At 44.6% G+C, this 17915-nt stretch overlaps 1 protein-coding gene across 11 annotated transcripts in view; it reads left to right on the top strand.

The window, feature by feature from the left end:
* RBFOX1 (RNA binding fox-1 homolog 1) overlaps window positions 1-17915 on the top strand; it is a 1090293-nt gene that overhangs the window by 904946 nt on the left and 167432 nt on the right. For 10 of the 11 annotated variants that reach the window (XM_065891840.1, XM_065891842.1, XM_065891838.1 and 7 more), the window contains one exon: window positions 3364-3606. In XM_065891840.1, the coding sequence (XP_065747912.1) occupies window positions 3364-3606 (243 nt within the window). Of the gene's footprint in view, window positions 1-3363; window positions 3613-17915 lie in introns of those variants that run through there. The other variant, XM_065891843.1, reaches the window with a different exon arrangement.

Here is a 17915-nt window from a genome sequence, read left to right as displayed (position 1 = left end):
TTCTGCTTTAAAACAAAGTGAATCAACTATACATATACATATATCACCATATCTCCTCCCTCCTGCATCTTAACTGATGTCCCCATATTTCATGATAACTCTGCCACAATGATTAGAAAACTTTTCCTGCAAAGGGCCAGATAGATAAATAGTGTAGACTTTGTGGGCTATATGGTCTCTGTCAGAGCAACTCAACTCTGCCATCAGAGCACAGTGACCATGGTTGTGTCCCAATAAAACTTTATTTACAAAAACAAGTCACAGGCCAGATTTCTTCCAGGGTTCGTTTGCTGATCCCTCTCCCATCCCCCCACCCCCATCCTGTTGCCAGTGAAGCCTGACAGAGCCCAGAGTCCACTAGCCAAGCATGCATTCACTTAGCAAACACCGGTGTATGTTGACTTTGCAGCCAGCGTGCTGCTGAACCCTGGAGGTGGAACAGAGAATGTGACACAGTCTCCCACCCTCAGGACGCTCACAGGCTAATCAGCAGGTGATAGCGGTACCTGGAGTTACGTGGGAGGTGACCACAAGCTGCAGTGTAGAGGGCAGGCAACTGATGTGGTTTAAGTGTCAAGGAAGACTTGCTGGCAAGCTCTTGATCTGGGACCTCAAAGAGAAGCCAAGGAAGGCTAGCCAGGGAAGGGGGTAGGGGAGGAATTCCCAAGCAGAGGAGGCAGTGAACAGGATGGTGTCGAGAGGATGGAGAGACCACAAGCTTCCTGAGGGCAGCCCTTCCCGCTCCAGTACAGAGAGAGGTCAGATCCTAGCAAGGAGCTGTTGCTGTTTTGCAGCTTGTAGGATTGGTTCACTCCTCCTGAGACTGTTTTGCAGTGAGGAAAGGCCATGTGGGCATATATGTACCCGTGAAAGTGTTTCTACTGAAGGTGGAGAAAGGAAAGCTTTGTCTTTTATGACCATCTCTCTCTACCATTGATCCTGTGATCATTTCATGCGCCCCTGGAGTTTTCACAAGTCTGTCTTTCAATTCAGAGACAAGCGAGGTGGGAGGTAGGGGAGGCTGAAACGGACCTTTGGGCAGAAGTGGAATCTGTCCCGGTGATTTTCTCTTTGGAGCGTTCTCAAGGTCCCAAAGTTTCTAGGGTTTCTTGTCAGCCAGAAAGAAGTAGCATCTGTACGGACTTTTCTGTGCACAAGGATGTATTCCTTGAGCAGCCCTGTAGAAGAGAAGAACGCTAGTCAGCTCATATACAGAAGAGGATTTTTTCTGGTATTAGTCAAGACATTTTCGGTTGCAAGTAACGGAAAGGCGGGCTTACACTAAATAAGACATTTACTGACTCATGGAACTTAAACAGCAGTGTTACTCACTGCAGGAAAAGCTGGATCCAAGACTTCAAATGATGTCAGCAGGACTCAGTTGATCCGTTTCTCCATTTCTGGGCTCCGTTTTCCTCTGCGTTGGCTTCTGCTTTAGGGAGGCTCCCTTCAAGAGGCAGTTCTTGGCAGCTCTAGGCTTAACATTATTTTTCCAGCTGCCAGTCATCGAAGTGAAAGAACTTCCTCCCCAAACTCCAGCCAAGTCCCAGGATTAAGCCTCACTGGAGTTGCTAGGGGTTAGGTAGATGGGCATAAGCCCAAGTCACTGTGACCGTTAAGAGTGGAGCCCTCTGGTTAGCCAGGCAGGGTAACATGACCACATCTAGAGGTAACCAGAGGCGGGCCCAGCCACATCTGCACAATGTGGGGACTGGGAGTGAAAGTGGCCCCTAAAAGGAAACCGGGCTTGTCCTGGAAGAGGAGTGAACAATGACAGTAAATGTGATTTCCCAAGGACGGACGCGGTTAGCCTTCCACGCCGGTCGATGCAACCCCAGCACAGACAGACCCGTTCAGCCCCAAGTGCTATGAAAACACGTTGCCAAGAAAGAAACGGCTGTTTATTTTTGCTTCCTATGGCACAGACATTTGGAGAAATTAGTCTGGGGGAGGAAAGGGCCTGAGGGGAGTGTTTTCACTTGTAAAATGTTTTAAACTTATCCTAAGTGTTGTTCTCTTCCAAGTGTCATCTTTAACCTTCCAGTTAAGGTTCCTTCTAAACAAATGCACCAGCTCCTTGCACGGCTCTGAGAATAAACTTTTCCCCTCTCTGGCATAATGGTTTTCGCTGCACTCAAGTTGCTTTGGCTGAAGAAGCTCTCAAATGTTGGTGGCGGGAACCCAGGAGATGTGAGCAGTTCTGACACTTTTGCCCTGGTATCGTTATAGGAGGGCTGAAGTCACATCTAATTGACCACAGACAATGGGAGAGGCAGCTATTTGGTGTGCTTAATTGCTAAGCTTTCTCTCTCTCTCTCTCTCTCTCTCTCTCTCTCTCTCTCCTCTTTCTGACTGCGCAATCCCATTTCTTCTTAAGACCGTGGAAAATTTAGACCTTTGGGTTACAGTCCCTGATGCCTTGTGTGTGTGTGTGTGTGTGTGTGTGTGTGTGTGTAGGGTAGTAAAGTTATGGGAGTCCAGGTGGAGAGAGAGAGAGATGCTTCCTGAAATGGAAGCATTTGAATTCTTTTTTTATTCTTTTGGTTTGCCTATAAGTATCACACTGCATGTTTTGCCTAGATGTGAAGGGCGAATTGTTACATAATACTCTGCTTATAAAAAAAATAATAAGTCAGGGAATGGGAGTAGGCATTGATTAATGAGGCTAAGAATTAAGTCCAGCATTTTGCAGAGATACTTAAAATGAGACAATCACAGAAGGCCATCTTTGTCCAAATTAGACACTGAATTTTCATCAGCTGCTTCATGTTGGCACTGGGAACATCAAACACACACACACACACACACACACACACACACACGCTGTGACCATTGCAAGGACCACCACCCCCGTCCCATTATGTGAGCCAAATCACATAAAATGTTGATTAAATTCAAATGCTTACATGAATTGTCTCTCCTCTCAGGAACACACACGTGCAATTTAATCGGTCTTGGCATTTTAAGTATCAAATCAAGGCTCTGCTGTCACCAGCGACAACTACATGCTCACAGGTCCCCAAGCGGGAATGAAATTAGAAAGATCTGCCAGAACAACCCAATCCAGGAGAGCGCATGCCCTCACAGCGTGTGGCTGTTGGGCTGGATGATTGGGAAAGGGTCTTCAACCCTTCAGAGCCTCGATTTCTGCATCTGTACAATGGGGCTCTATCTACAATGCTTACTGTTTCCTTATAGGGTCCGGTGAAGATTGAGTGGGATGTATCCATGTCAGGCTCTTGGCAACCGTGCTGAAACCCACCAACTGGCCGGGGAGCAGTTGTCCTTGTGCCTCAGGGGGAAAGTTTCTGCTTGGTGCCCACTCATGGTTTTCACTCCCTCTCTCTCTTTCTGATTTTCCAGGGTAATCAGGAAGCAGCAGCTGCCCCTGACACAATGGCTCAGCCTTACGCTTCGGCCCAGTTTGCCCCCCCTCAGAACGGCATCCCCGCGGAATACACGGCCCCTCATCCCCACCCCGCGCCAGAGTACACGGGCCAGACCACCGTTCCCGAGCACACGTTAAACCTGTACCCTGCCGCGCAGTCGCACTCGGAGCAGAGCGCAGCGGACACGAGCGCGCACACCGTCTCGGGCACCGCCACAGTAAGTGCGCACTGGCCTCCGGGGGCGCGCTGGGACCCCAGCGTTCCGGGAATGACAGCGGGGCGCACCGCCGTGCAACTGGTCGGGGTTGGGGGGTGGAGGCTCTCTCCCGCAAAGCTACCCCTAAGCTCATCCTTGTCATCCCAGCCCCGCCTAGTTCACCTTACCTACGTGCGTCTTCTCCTGGCACTGATTTAAATCAACACATTTTCCATGAACCGCGTGTATTTGTGAAGGGAATCGTTTATCTCCTTTCTGCTTCTATAGTTTTGCTTTTTCTGGAATTATGTCATCTGAGGGGAATCATACACTATGATTATGAGATTGTGACAATATAATCTTTTTTTTTAATGGCTTTATGGAGATACCATTTACATACAATAAAATTCACCTATTCGAGGTGGACAACTCACCGATTATTATTGTATTTACAGAATTGTGCAACCATTGCTACAGTCTAGGAATATTTCCATCACCCCCAGAATGAATCTCCTGCCCATTGTAGCCACTCCCCATACCCACCCCAGCCCTCCCTAGCCAAATTCGTTGGAAATTCACCCATGTTGTGGCTTGAGTCCCTAACATCGTTTATATTTCAGAGCCCCCGGGGGTGTGGGTGGCCTAGGCCGCCAAGGGGCAGCAGAAGTGAATTTTGCAGGACTGTTCTGCATTTTGATGGTGGAGGTGACACACCTCTATGCACCAAAAAGTCAGATTTATTGCATATGAATGGATGAAATGGATTGAAAACGAGCAAACAAACTGAAAAGAAACCGTTTATCACCACCATCAATAGAAACTAGTATTGCCGGCTCTCCATAAAGGACAACCACCCTAAACAAAAATAACGATGAAGATTACACAATGTTTATTTATGTACCACCTAAAATAACCACACACTGTGCATACTCTAAGAGGTATATGTACACTTAGGAAAACTTGTTCTGTGGAATTCTTTAGAAGCCTGGACACATCCAGCCTCTAGTCCAGAACACTTTATAGGTGCAAGGCAATTGGGCCTGTTTCTTCTGCCCTCTGAGAAACTGGTATTTGCGAAGAAGTTTATTGGTTTGAAGCATGATATATTTCTTGTAGCCAAAGCAACCATTGACTAGCTTTGCTACCTGGTACCTCACTGATTTGCAGGTTAGGTTTGGAGATTTTTCAAAATAATGTAAATTAAAATTTTTTCTATTGCTTGTCCTCCCTTATTTATTGTGCCAAAATACATATAAAATTTACTGTTTTAACCATTTAATCGTGTACAATTCGGTGGCATTAAGTACATTCACAATGTAGTGCAGCCATCAGCATTATATAGTCCTAGACATTTCCATCACCCCAAAAGGAAATCCAGTATCCATTAGGCAGACGTCCTCCATTCCTCCCTCCCGCCAGACCCTGGGAACCACCCGTCTGCTTTATTTCTGTCTGGATTTGCCTATTCTGTATTTTTCCCCCAAATGAGATCATACCATATATGTCATTTTGTGTCTGTCTTTTGCTTAACAGAATGTTTTCAAGGTTTATCCATGCTGGAGCATGGATCAGTACTTCATTGTTTTTATATGACTGAATACCATTCCATGATATGGATAGATCCTATCTTGTTTATCCATCCATCCGTTGTTGGGCATTTGGGTTGTTTCTGCCTCTTGGCTGTTGTCAATAATGCTGCTATTGCCTTTTTAGTATTTGGCTGCTGTAACTTAGGGATGGGTTCATTAAACGGGTTTGTGGATTTAGTAGGTGTTTATTGTTGTTGTGTTGACTACCTAGTGATGGAGTTGTTTATTTGTATGCTGGTTGTTTTGTCATAATCAATGGTGTTAGGGCTTGAGAAGGTTATTTTAGGACTAAAAAAGGTCCCATCAGACATCATTTATTAAGCCTCAACATGGACCAACCATACAAACTGCTGTGGAAGTTTCATTCATTCACTCACAAATATTTATTAAGCATCTACTCGGGCCAGGACTCATACTTGATGATGTGGTTGAACCAAACATAAATGGTCCTTTCTCTCTTGTAACTTAGTGCCAGAGACAGAGAATAAACATGTAGCAATAAAATAGCTGTATAAACACACATTGTGATACGCGCTCTTAAGGAGAAAACAGGTGCTATGGGAGGCTAAAAAAAGATCAGAGGTACCACTTGTAAATGAGTAGTCTGGGAACATTTCTTCAAGGACATGATATTTAAGGGGAAAAGACAAAGCATCCAGGCAAAAGGAATACCAAGGTCAAAGGTTCCAAGGTTGGAAAGAGCTGGGCTTATTCAAAGAACTAAAAAAAAGGCAGTACGTCTAGGGCATATGAAGACAGTTTGGCAATGGCAAAGGATAAAATGGGGGCAGCCAGCAGGGATCGTATCCCGCAGGCCTAGTGGGTTCCATGTTGAAAGCTATGGGAAGCCATTGAAAAGAGTTTAAGCCAGAAAAGTTTAAAAAATGACATTTTGAAAGAAAGGGTTAATTGTACCTACCTTAAAGGAAATCTTAATCCAGCTGGGGAGTAGAGAAGCTCAACATCCTTTTCTCACAAAAAGAACTCTCCAGAGATCAACACGATTACATTTAAATTGCATATTGGATGTCCACAGGGCCCCAGACACTACAGGAGGTGAAATGATGAGGAGACAGGCTCCCTCCCTTAGAGAGGTTTTGGTCCACTAGAGAGTGTAGGATATGTGTTCTGTTACTTGTCATAATGTCGCAAGTTCTAGAGCATGGATTTCCAAGGCTTTAGTGTATTATGATGATCGTGGAAGAAAACACTTTCTAAGAGATCTACCTCAAAATCACTGATGAAGCAGTATTATTTCGTAGGCTTCTTGTTGCTGTAACGGAAAACTCAGTAGGGAATGTATCGGCTTATAAAACAAAAAATTCCAGACAAGTGCTGGCTTTAGACACAGCTTAGTTCTTGGCGTGCATCTATTAGGTTCCAGCTGCATCCATCTCTGCCTCTTCTTCCTCTTGCTCATCATTCTCCACTTCTGTGTGATAGTCCTTCAAGTTCAGGCTCTTGACATCACACCAGATTCCCAGTGAAAGACTCTTGGATTAGTCGGTACAAGCAAGCCTGGGAATCACTCTCTCTCTGGTTTGCGCGGTTCAGTGGCTGAAGCAGAGAATGGATGTCTCAGCCATGGGGCCACTGGGGAGCCCCATTCCCAAATACATAGACCAAGGATGGTTCCACCGGAGTCAATGGTAAGGTGCCTTTGGGACTTCTCGTGAAAGTTATTTAACAGACAGCAACCGGTCAGCATCAAAGGTAGTACGGTGATCCATTTGTATGGACAGGCCTGAATTGATTCATTTGTTGAGTGTAGGGAATGGAGAGAAGGTCAAGGACTGATCACTGGAGAACTCATAGGTGGTGAGGTTTGGAAGAAAAAGAGCTATTGAATGAGATGTAAAGAGGGTACCCAGATGGGGGATTGAACCAGGAGAGTGTTGTCACGTCAGCCTGGCAGGTGTGAACTGAGAAGACATTATTGAAGCTGGCGGTGTGGACATCACTGAAGACCCAGGAGAAAGTAGCCTTAGTAGAGTACTGGGGAGAGATGCCAGGGGGCCAGGAATTGAAGAATAAATGGGAACTATCAGAGTGGGTATGTACAGTACCATTGTAAACATTTGGAGGGAAGAGGAAAAAGAAAAGATAGCATTGGAAGAGCACAGATCTCAGAGAAAGCAGTTTGTAGGAGAGTGGATTTTGATTCACTGTTTACACCGCAGAGAATTGCGATGGGGAGGACAAGGAAGAAGAGATAGGGAATGATGACTCAAGAAAGAAAGTGACCAAGTATTTTAGAGGAAATAGGAAGGAATATGACCAAGGGTACACAGATACAATAGGTAGTCTGGGAAAGGAGAAGAAATACTTTATTTTTTGCAGCTCTATTGACATATAAATGACATACAACAAACTGTGCATATTTAAAGTGTGCAGTTTGATGAGTATTGACATACGTACATAACTGTGGAACCACTGCCACTCTCAAGATAACAGACATGTCCATCATCCCAAAGTTTTTTTTTTTTTGTAACCTGGAAACCACTATATTGTTTGTTTGTCTGTTTGTTTATATTGAAGTATAGTTTATTTACAACATGTTAGTTTCAGGTGTACAGCAAAGTGATTCGGTTTTATGTATTTATATTCTTTATCATTTTATATATAGTGGTTTGAGTAGTTTGTATCTTTCCATCCCAAACTCCTAATTTCTCACCCCCCCCCTTTTCCTTTGGTAACCGTACGTTTGTTTTCTTTGACTGTGAGTCTATTTCTGTTTTTGTAAATAAGTTCATTTGTATCATTTTTTTTTAGATTCCACATATGTAAGTGATATGATATGGTATAATATTTGTCTTTCTCTGTCTGATTTACTTCACTTAGTATGATAATGTCTAGGTCCATCCATCTTGCTGCAAATGGCATTATTATTTCATTCTTTTTTATGGCTGAGTAATGTTCCATTGTATATTATATATAACAGTATGGAGATTCCTTACAAAACAGAGTTACCATATGATCCAGTGATCCCACTCCTGAGCACATATCCAGGAAAAACTATAACTCGAAAAGATACATGTACCCCTCTGCAATCTTCCCTTTCCACCTCTGTCTCATTCCCAGGAACCAACTGATTGGCTCCTATAGCTTAGTTTTCAGTTTCTAGAATTTTCTGTCAGTGACATCAAACATCGCATGCTCTTTGTTTTCTGGCTTCAGTCACTTAGCATCATGGTTCACAGATTCATCCATCTCGTGGCATGCATCAGTAGCCTACTCTTTGCATACCATTACGTAGACTGTGCCACAATTTGTTGATCCATTTACCTGTGGATGGGCATTTGAGTTGTTTTCCATTTGGGGCCACAAAAAAAATGGCTAACATTACAAGTAAGGGCTCCCATGAATATTTGAAAACATTTCAATTTTGAAACAGAAGAGAAGTGTCATGGTCCATTCTGGCTGCTGTAACAAAACACCACAGACTGGCTTCTAAACAGCAGAAATTTATTGCTCACAATTCTGGATGCTGGAAGTCTAAGATCAGGGTACCAGATGGTCAGGTGAGGGTCCTATTCCTGGTTCAGAGCCTTTGCCTTTGCACATGGTGGGAGGAGTAAGGGGGCTCTGTAGGATCTCTTTTATGAGGGCACTAATGCTATTCATAAGGGCTACACCCTCATGACCTAATCACCTCCCCAAAGCTCCACCTCCTAACATCATCACATGGGGCTTTAGGATTCCAACATGTGAGTCTGGGGCAGTGAATGGGGGACATAAACATTCAGACCATAGCAATAATGAAGAATAAATGTGTGAGGAAACAGATAAATCTTGAGGTCAGAGATGACCTGAGGAGGTCCCTCTATACTACCTTCATGCTCACTATCAACTGACAGAGTGTGAGAAAGGAAGGGATTTAGAAGCAACAGAATGATTCCTGAAATTGAGCAGACCTGCCAGGAATCTGGCTCATACAATTCTAGGGTTTTTGAAGGGCAGGAGGCACCTCTCTGACTTTGGGGAGTGTGAGTTTGTGGTGAGGCTGATTATCCGGTGACTTTGTCTCTTCCAGCAATGTTTGGGTGGCACATACTGCTTACAGGAAGTCTTCAAGGAAAGAGGACCATGATAAGGTGAAGCAGGAGGGGTTTTGTGGCTGATCCTGAAGGAAGTCTTAGGACATATACTCTTAGCTGGTGTGGGGAAAGAGCAGGCATCCTAAAAGGTGCCATCTTGTTTTCTGCTACAATTACATGCCTGTGCTTTTCTCTCTTCTGCCAAAAGGAAAGATGTTTCTGTTGTCTGTGACCTACTTTTGAGTTGTAGTTCCCTGACCTGACTGAGCAGAACACAGTCTATGACAAGTTTCTTCAAACTGTCTCTGCATCCTTGTGTATTTACCGGGGGCACCTTCTCTTCACTTAACCTCAAAGTGGGTCAGAGCCATGGTTCTCCCAACCCCGGAAAACATGGCCCTGTGTTATACACCTGATTTATTCCCCACAGGGTAGAGTTGTACCTGAAACAACTCTAACTGTCCTTTGACAGATATGCACAGATATGTGCTTAATGCCGGTCTGAGGCCACTGGAGGGACCATCATTTCTTTGAAAAACAGAGTAGTTTGGGGTAAGAGAAAAGATCCATCCATCTGGTAGGCTCCAAGAACATCTAATATATGCACATGATTTAACACAAAGTGCAGGATCTGTAAAAGGGAAGCAGAATACACCCAGAGCTCCCAGCCAGAGCTGAGGAAAGTACAGAGAGAAAAGACCTACCAGGTCATCCTTTCAGTTCCCCAAGGGCTGAGATGAGTCCCTGCAGGACATTTTTCTGCTGATTGTCTATTTAATGTGGGCCTCCAAACACATCATGGATCACTGTGCTGACAGAGCCAATGCTGTATTATATCAGATACTGCTCCTGACAAGGTATTTTACTCTTGACATATTATAATTAGAGATTTGCAAGTGGTGAATTCTCCATGTATCTCCAATAGCAACTTAACTTCTATTTTTATCACCTCTGCAGTCTGTCTAAAAGTCTCCCACCAGCTCCAGGATCTGATGGGAGAAACAATGCGAGTTTTAGAGCTTGGTCCCTGAGCTCTGGGCTATGTTGACAGAGAGAGGAGCTCTTTAAGGAGCCAAGTTCTTCTTGATCTTCAGTGCTTCCAACCGGAGTGCTGACTGTGTCTCCAGTTTTCATTAATACCTTTAAGAAGATAAGACACGGCCTGGTGGCGACTTCCTCTTCTTAACCATTTACATACTGGCTCTGCTTTGGAAGCCAATTGTGCCGCTAAGGTATGGGGAAATTTCTCAATGCATTCCTTTTAGTTAACTAGCCATTATTATTATTATTATTATTGCAATTCAGGTTTGTGGTTTCAAAGAGTCACACACTAGAAAGTGTATATAATGAAAACTAAAATTTTCTCAGAAACAAGAGTCGCCAGTTCTACCAGAAATGCTTTATGCAAACACAAGCATATGTCTTAGTCCGTTCAGGCTGCTATAACAAAAATATTATAAATCGGCTGGCTTATAAACAACAGATACTTATTTCTCACAGTTTTGAGGCTGGGAAGTCCAAGATTGTGGCACCAGCAGATTTGGTGTCTGGTGAGAACCCACTTCCTGGTTCATAGAGGGCTGTCTCATTGCTGTGTCCTCACATAGTGGAAAGAGTGAGGGAGCTCTCTGGGGCACTAATCCCATTAATCAGGGCTCCACCCTCATGACCTGATCATCTCCCAAAGGCCCCCACTTCCAAATGCCATCACCTTGGGGGCTAGGATTTCAACATATGAATTTTGGGGGAATACAAACACTCGGTTTATAGCAGCCTGCTTGTCTATTTCTCCCTCTATCTCTAGTTTATCTCTCTCTGTCTCTAATGCAATCTTTACATCTTCTAACTTCTAACTAGTTCCATTCCCAAAAGGACAGGATTTAAATCTACTAAGCACCCACTTTGGCACCTTTTATATCTGGGAGGTCATTCTGTATCACGCTTTGCATGCTTTTGCATATTTGTCTGCCATCTTACATACAGAGGTCTCCCACTGATGGAATTTAGGTTCTTTCTGGGGTTCATCTTGCAGTGTCATTATTCCCAGTCAGGCTGTAGTGAGCAGCTGAGTACAAATATTGCTGTCTACCTCCAGTGTCTCTGTGTGAGTGGTTAAAGGTACATGGGTTTAAATGTAGACATTACCCTCCAGAGAGCCCATGTACAGCCCACAGACAGTCCCGAGAAGGCCTGCTGCCCACAGCCTTGGCTAGCATAACACGCCACCCAACTCAGCTCACAGCCGTTCCACCTGTGTATGCTGGGCTGGAGACAGCCCCTCTCTAACAGAAGAAAGTAACTTGAGAGCTGCCTGGTCAGGGAAAAGAAAAGGAAAGGCTGCTGCCATTGATTGAGGCCTGCTGTGGTCACAGACCCTGCTAAGTGCTCTTTCAATCTCTCATCTCATTTTATCCTCTCACCAAACCTTTTACATGATATTAGCGTTCCCCATTTTACACTGAGGGACCAAGTGGTTCAAGATGTCGTGGAGTTTGGAGGAGTTGTGATGGCAGAGTAGAGACCCTCACCAGATGTGGCCAGTGTCAAAGTCTAGACTTTCTTCAATCTCCAGGCTCTTCCCTACAAGTTCTCCTGGCCAGCAGCTCAGATGACCAGTGCCTGGGACCAGAGCGAACAATCTAGAACTTGCCCCAAGGCTGGGTCCTTCAGCCTGCTCTCCAATTTAAAGAAGCAGGTCAGCTAAGAACCTGGAATCTGGGTGTGTCAGGGTTCGCCCCTCTCTTTAACATTTCCAAGCTGAAGGCGCTTGGGCTGGTTGTTTGACCTCTCTGCTCTTATAGTCCTACTGTTCCCTTCCTCCACAGTGGCCCTGCCCTTCTCCAAACACCCTTCCTCTTCCCTTCGAAACAGTCATCAGAGACAAATTGTAAAGCACCAGAGAGTCCTTCTTCCTGTCGGAGGACTTTGGCATCCCCTGCTTACATTTAAAGTTTGGCAAAATCACTGAGGGATGCCAATCTAAAAATAGGGTAAGTAGCTACATCAAAACAGGAGACAGAGAATCACAGTCTCAGAAATAACAAATTTCGCTCGTTGAACGTCAGGCTATGTTGTAATCATTTTACATGCACAATCTCAAGTCATCTTGACTCTCCATCACCAAAAGAAAAAGAAGAAAAAAGAAAAGTATGTTAAGAGGCATTGTCATCACCATGTTACAGTTGAAAAACCTGAGGCAAGTAACTTCCTGAAGGTCATTGTAGCTAACAGGTAGAAACCAGGGCTCCAAACCAGGTGTGGCAGACTCAAGATCAAAACTCTTCAGGACTCGAAGCCCAGAAGGCACCCCCAGGCAGGCCTGGGCACATACTCTGGGCTCTTCTGTGCATCCAGAGATGTGGTAGAAAAGAATGCTTTGCCTGGGAATTCCTCATTTCACCCTGGGAAGGGCCCCGGCAGACCCAAGCATGTGCAATATTACAGGCTTAGCATGCTCTCTTGTTTGAGACCAGTGCCTTGAGCAAACTCCAATAATATGTTTCAGTGGCTTCAAAATTGTCTTTTCAGATGACAGTGTAGCTGAGCTGTTTTGTCAATATCAGTTCTGCTCTCCTAAGGTTCACGTTTACTTTAAGGACACAGGTACTGCTTCTTGTTCCCTCGTGAGGCCGAGTATTAATGCCTTTGCCTCCTGTCTTTGCTTTAGAATAAATGGTCTGTGGTTTTCAGGATGAATTGAAGGCCTGTGTTACCCAATTCCAGGGCCATTTTACTGTTCCAGAGCCTCTGTTGACCAAAGAGTGCCGCGTCCTGGTGGCCCAGGAGACACCATTGAGCCCAGCTTAGGATAATTCTAAAGCTGTGAGCATCAGAGACCCAAGTCCCTTTGTAGGACCAGGCTACAGCCTTGGATTCTGGGAGAATTGAAGGTTCTCATGACAGGTCAGGAAAAATGGCTCTGGAAAAATAAATACCCTTAGGTGTTACCAGGAGAAGCAGTGAAGCATCATGTTACAGAGCTGGGAGTTCCTATCCCAGTTCTGACCCGGGCTGGGACCACTGGCATGTGATGGAACCTCTCTGAGCCTCACTGTTTCCCTCTGTGTATGTGAGGCTGTGACATCCTAATGAGATAATGCCAATGAAGGGCTTGGCACAGAGATGGGCACACAGTAAACGTTCTACCATATGAACCATTATAATTAGGAAATAATTACATCATTCCCAGTGGGAAATCACAGCATTCTCCTCTGTCCTGAATTCTTCATTCTAAATGTTTTTCAGGACAGTAAATCCATCCTAAGAATTGTGACATTTTCTGTGTTAAGGGGGAAATGAAGACCCAAATCCCCACACTTATTTAAAAGGAATTCTTGTATGTGATGATTTCCATACAAATAGTTTTCAGTCACTCACACCTGAGTTCGGCTGATTGGTACAAGCAAGTCATTGACCTAAGTCTAGGTCATGAAGAGCAAGGTTAGGATTTATTAAAGGGCTCTATGACTGAAGTTTTGTCCGTAAGGCTGAAGCCATCTTGCTTTGGCTGAATGAGGAGAGATCAGACCTATTCAGTTTTCTTAGCGGGATTTCACTGTCATATTTCCATTGGAAGTCTTAAGTCACTGGAAACGTTACATCGTGACTTTGTCTGAATGATAAACTTGGTGTTTTGTGCTTATTCATACCTATATACATTGTCATCAGTTTTACCTTCTCAGTATGACTAAGCAGTCTGTATCCTTGATTAAGGTGTTAGTCTTTGAGCAAGTGTTAGCACAGTGTCATTGTGAAGTGTTGGGATAATGATCAGGTAATTCGAAGATGAAGTGGGCTGTCTACGAGCTACACAAACGACTGGTTAGGTGTTGAAGAACCTTTGCACAGCTCATGGGCCTCATGAGGTGGTTTCATTGCTTTTGTTTGTTTGTTTTTAAATGAATCTAGATTCAGACGTTAATCTGTTCTGTGGGCAGTATTTGAATCCCTCATTAGCCAACCACCAGGTCATGCCCTTAATTCCTGGCCATATATTTTGCAAGTTGAAAGTGAATTCCTACAGAGTCTCTGCTGTATTTGGATTTTAGGCAGGAGAAAGAAGTTGGCTGTGCTTCGTTAACTGAGGGTTCCTGGGGGCTTCAGCTAGACCCTTGGAGTGTTAGAGCTGGAGGGAACCACCTATTCCAGTCTCCTCATTGTACAGATGTAAGGTGATTACATAAGTTACGGGCTGAAACCCAAATACTTTCAGGTCCAGGCAAGTAACATACGTATTTGAAAGAGATTAGTTTATGATGGAGACATAGGTAAAAGAAATAATTAATTTTCCCCATTAATATAGGAATGATAAAACCCTAGGCATGATGCTTTGTGACCCCTTGATGGAGGCCCTGTTGGCAGTCTTGAGGGCACATGGTCCATCCAAAGGCGGTTCCCTGTCAGTCCATCCAATCACAGCCATATTGGATTGCTGACCCAGCATTACAATATCTTGATTTTTTTTCAAGAGCAAGCAGCATTTTGGATTTTTATGTGCTTTCCTGTTCGCTCCTGTTTCACTTATTTTTGTTTGCCCAGCCTCTGAAGATACTGAGTTTATAACCCCCGACTTAGTCTTTGAAACTTCGTTTATTTATTTATTTTTTAAACATCTTTATTGGAGTATAATTGCTTTACAATGGTGTGTTAGTTTCTGCTGTATAACAAAATGAATCAGCTATACATATACATATATCCCCATATCTCCTCCCTCTTGTGTCTCCCTCCCACTATTTTTAAAATAAGAGGTGAAATTAGGAACTTGAATCCTTTGAGTGAGACCCTATTCCAGGTTTATAAAAAAGGCAGCTTGGATGCTTGAGCATGACAGTGCAGAGATGCATAGAATGCTAGAGCTGGAAGCGACCATCTGGTCTACATGCTTTCTTTACAAATAATGCCAAGGTTCAGAGAGGGAAAGGGATCTGCCTGAGTCACACAGCGAATATCACAGCAGAAACCAGAACAGGGACGTCCTATAAGAAAATTTCCACTGCACCATGCCCCTCCCTCTGCATCCTACTGGCTATGACCATGCTTTTTTTCCTCTCCGTCTCCTGGATTCTGTAGTAGCTTTCAAAATTCACTTACTTAGGCTTATCTCTGCATTAAAATGGTCAAAGGGCACTGACCCTGACTATAGGAGCGAGTCAAGCTATATGATTTAAGGCTTCATTTCTCTTTGATATGCCGTTTTGGTTCCTAGCCAGAGGTTTCAGCCAATAGTGGGCCCTACATTCAGAAAGGCTTCCAGAATTCTACAAAGAGTCTTTATTTTATCTAGTTCTCTCCTGCAGATCCTGGTGGCTGTGCTGATGGGGCTGTGCTCATTCAGTACTGTTACGTATTCCAAGCGGCTCTAGTCCCAATTGCTCTTGGGTCCAAACACTCTAACTAGGGAGTCTGGGTTTCCACCTTTGCATCCCTGAAGAGTATGGAGACTGTCGGATTGCCACATTATAGCCTTTGATGTAGAGCTAGGTCCAGGTCACTGCCCAAGCTCCCAGAAGGGCAGAAGGTCGAAGGGTAGGTTCTGCCCCCCATAGTAAAGTAACCAGACCCTTGTGAGGTGGGTGGGTCTGGCAGATGAGCCAGGCAGAGTGGAGATCCCACAGAAACTCTCATGGGCCCTGCAACTAACTCTTGGGCTTAGGAGAGAAGGTCAACACAATGCAGACACTAATCCGTCCCTCTGATATCAGGAGCAGAATGTATCCAGCCTTGAGGACCTGACTCTTATGCGATCTCAGTGTCCTTGAGACAAAGCTACATGGGCAAGTTTGTTCTCCAATAAACCAAAGCTTGCAGACAGTACAGTCCAAAACAAACCAGGCCATCAGGACCAAGGTAATATGAAGCCTTAAGTATTGCAGACTTGTTGTGGAAGCAAAAAGGTTTTTTTAAAAAATCATGGAAGTCGTTGCAAATAATACAGTTCAACAAGCTTGGGCTGCCCTGGTCTTTTAAAAGGGGGAACTGTAAATCTGCATCTTGACCGGTAGATGGGGAAAAACAAATAGAAGTTTTGGGGGCCGAAAGGAAGAAAATTAAAAAAGAAGACTCAACTATCCTGTATGAGTAACGTCTAGATAACAGTAACTAGCATGTAGTGAGCATGTGTTAGATGCCCAGTGCAGTGATGCTGCCAGCTTTCTGTGCGTGATCTGATGGAGTCTTACATCATCCAGAGGAAATAGGTACCATAATTAAAACCCCTTGTTACCTAGGTGAGAACATCAGGGCATAGAGAAATCAAGGAGAGTACCCAGGTCACATCACAAAGCCACTAAGGTCAGAGCTGGGATTGAAAGGCAGCCAGTCCACCTCCAGGGTCTGCTCCCTAACTCACTCAAGAGCCACACGCTATGCTGAAAATTTTAGTCACATTCCATAGCCCATCAAGGGATGCATGTGGTGATGCTAGAATGACAGGTGAGGAAACAGCACAGATGTTAAATAACTTGCCCCAAGGCCATACAAGTAATAAAGGGATGAGTGTAAATGCCAGCAGAGGCCTGGTGGATTCCTAAACCCACATTGTTTGACTTCCCCATCAGAAATAGTTTATTTTACCCTGCTATTTTAAACATGATAATATCATAGCAGACAAGTATCTTAATAATCGCTGTCCCCATAATTCTGGATTTATGTCTAAACTGCTTCAATTTATAAACACACAGCATACACACACATACACACACACACACACACACACACACACACACACACACTCTTCCATCCCCCAATCACCGCCTCCCCCCCCCCCCCCGTGGCATCCAGTGGCCCCTCGGAGTGAAAGGGACCTTCAGACCACTTGGCAAGCTGACTAGAGGAAGCCTGGATCTCCTAGAGAAACTTGCTACAAGGAAATCACTAATTATAACCCAAATTATATTTGACTTCTGCATCTTTGCTTCACGTTATCACACTGTAACTTAAAGAGATTGTTCCCTAACCTTTTTTAGGGGCAGAAATTAACTACCTTTTTTCTTTTTACTAAGAAAAGCGGTGGTGGCGGTAGCACCCGAATGACAGGAGGTGGGTCTCGTCCCCCCTTTTCCCTCTAATTGGCTTGCAAGTGGGAGTCAGGTTAGCAATTATGCAAGGAGTTGCCTGGGCTTCCAGGCAGTGTCTCTGGGTGACGCTCATCTGGTGGCTTCACAAAAGAGAAAGAGATGATAGGGGTGGGGCAGGCCGGGGGGACGAGCCCCAGAGAATCTTCTTGACTCTTGGAGGGGGACGTTTGGGGACGGGAGGGAGGCAAGGCAGCTTAGTCCTTGAATTTGGGAGTCTTCTCCAGTTTTGAATCCCAGAAACTCTTGGCATTGAAGAATGGAGGGGACCTGATCAAAGGTTGGAAAGAGGAGTAGGAAACATTGCATGGACCCCGGAGCCTTGGCTGTCAGTCTGCCTGATCCAGCTGCCCACGGGACCCAGAGCCCCTCGCCAGCCCAGCCTTCCCGTCTTCTCTCCAGCCTTCGCCTCTTCCAGGCCTTCAGTATCAGCGTTAAGTAGTTAGGCCAAGGCTTGGCAAACTGACCAATGGGGCAGTTCTGGCCCACCACCTCTTTCTGTCAATAAAGTTTTTTTGGCAGACAGCCATACCAATCCATTCATGCATTATCCATGGCTGCTTTGCTTTTACCTTACGACAGCAGAGGTGAGTAATTGTAAAGAGATACAGGGCCTGCAAAGCTGAAAATAC

The sequence above is a fragment of the Phocoena phocoena genome, chromosome 15 (assembly GCF_963924675.1).
Source record: "Phocoena phocoena chromosome 15, mPhoPho1.1, whole genome shotgun sequence".
NCBI classification, from domain to species: domain Eukaryota; kingdom Metazoa; phylum Chordata; class Mammalia; order Artiodactyla; family Phocoenidae; genus Phocoena; species Phocoena phocoena.
The sequence above is the reverse complement of the archived record's forward strand: the minus strand, read 5'-3'. Positions and strand labels throughout refer to the sequence as shown.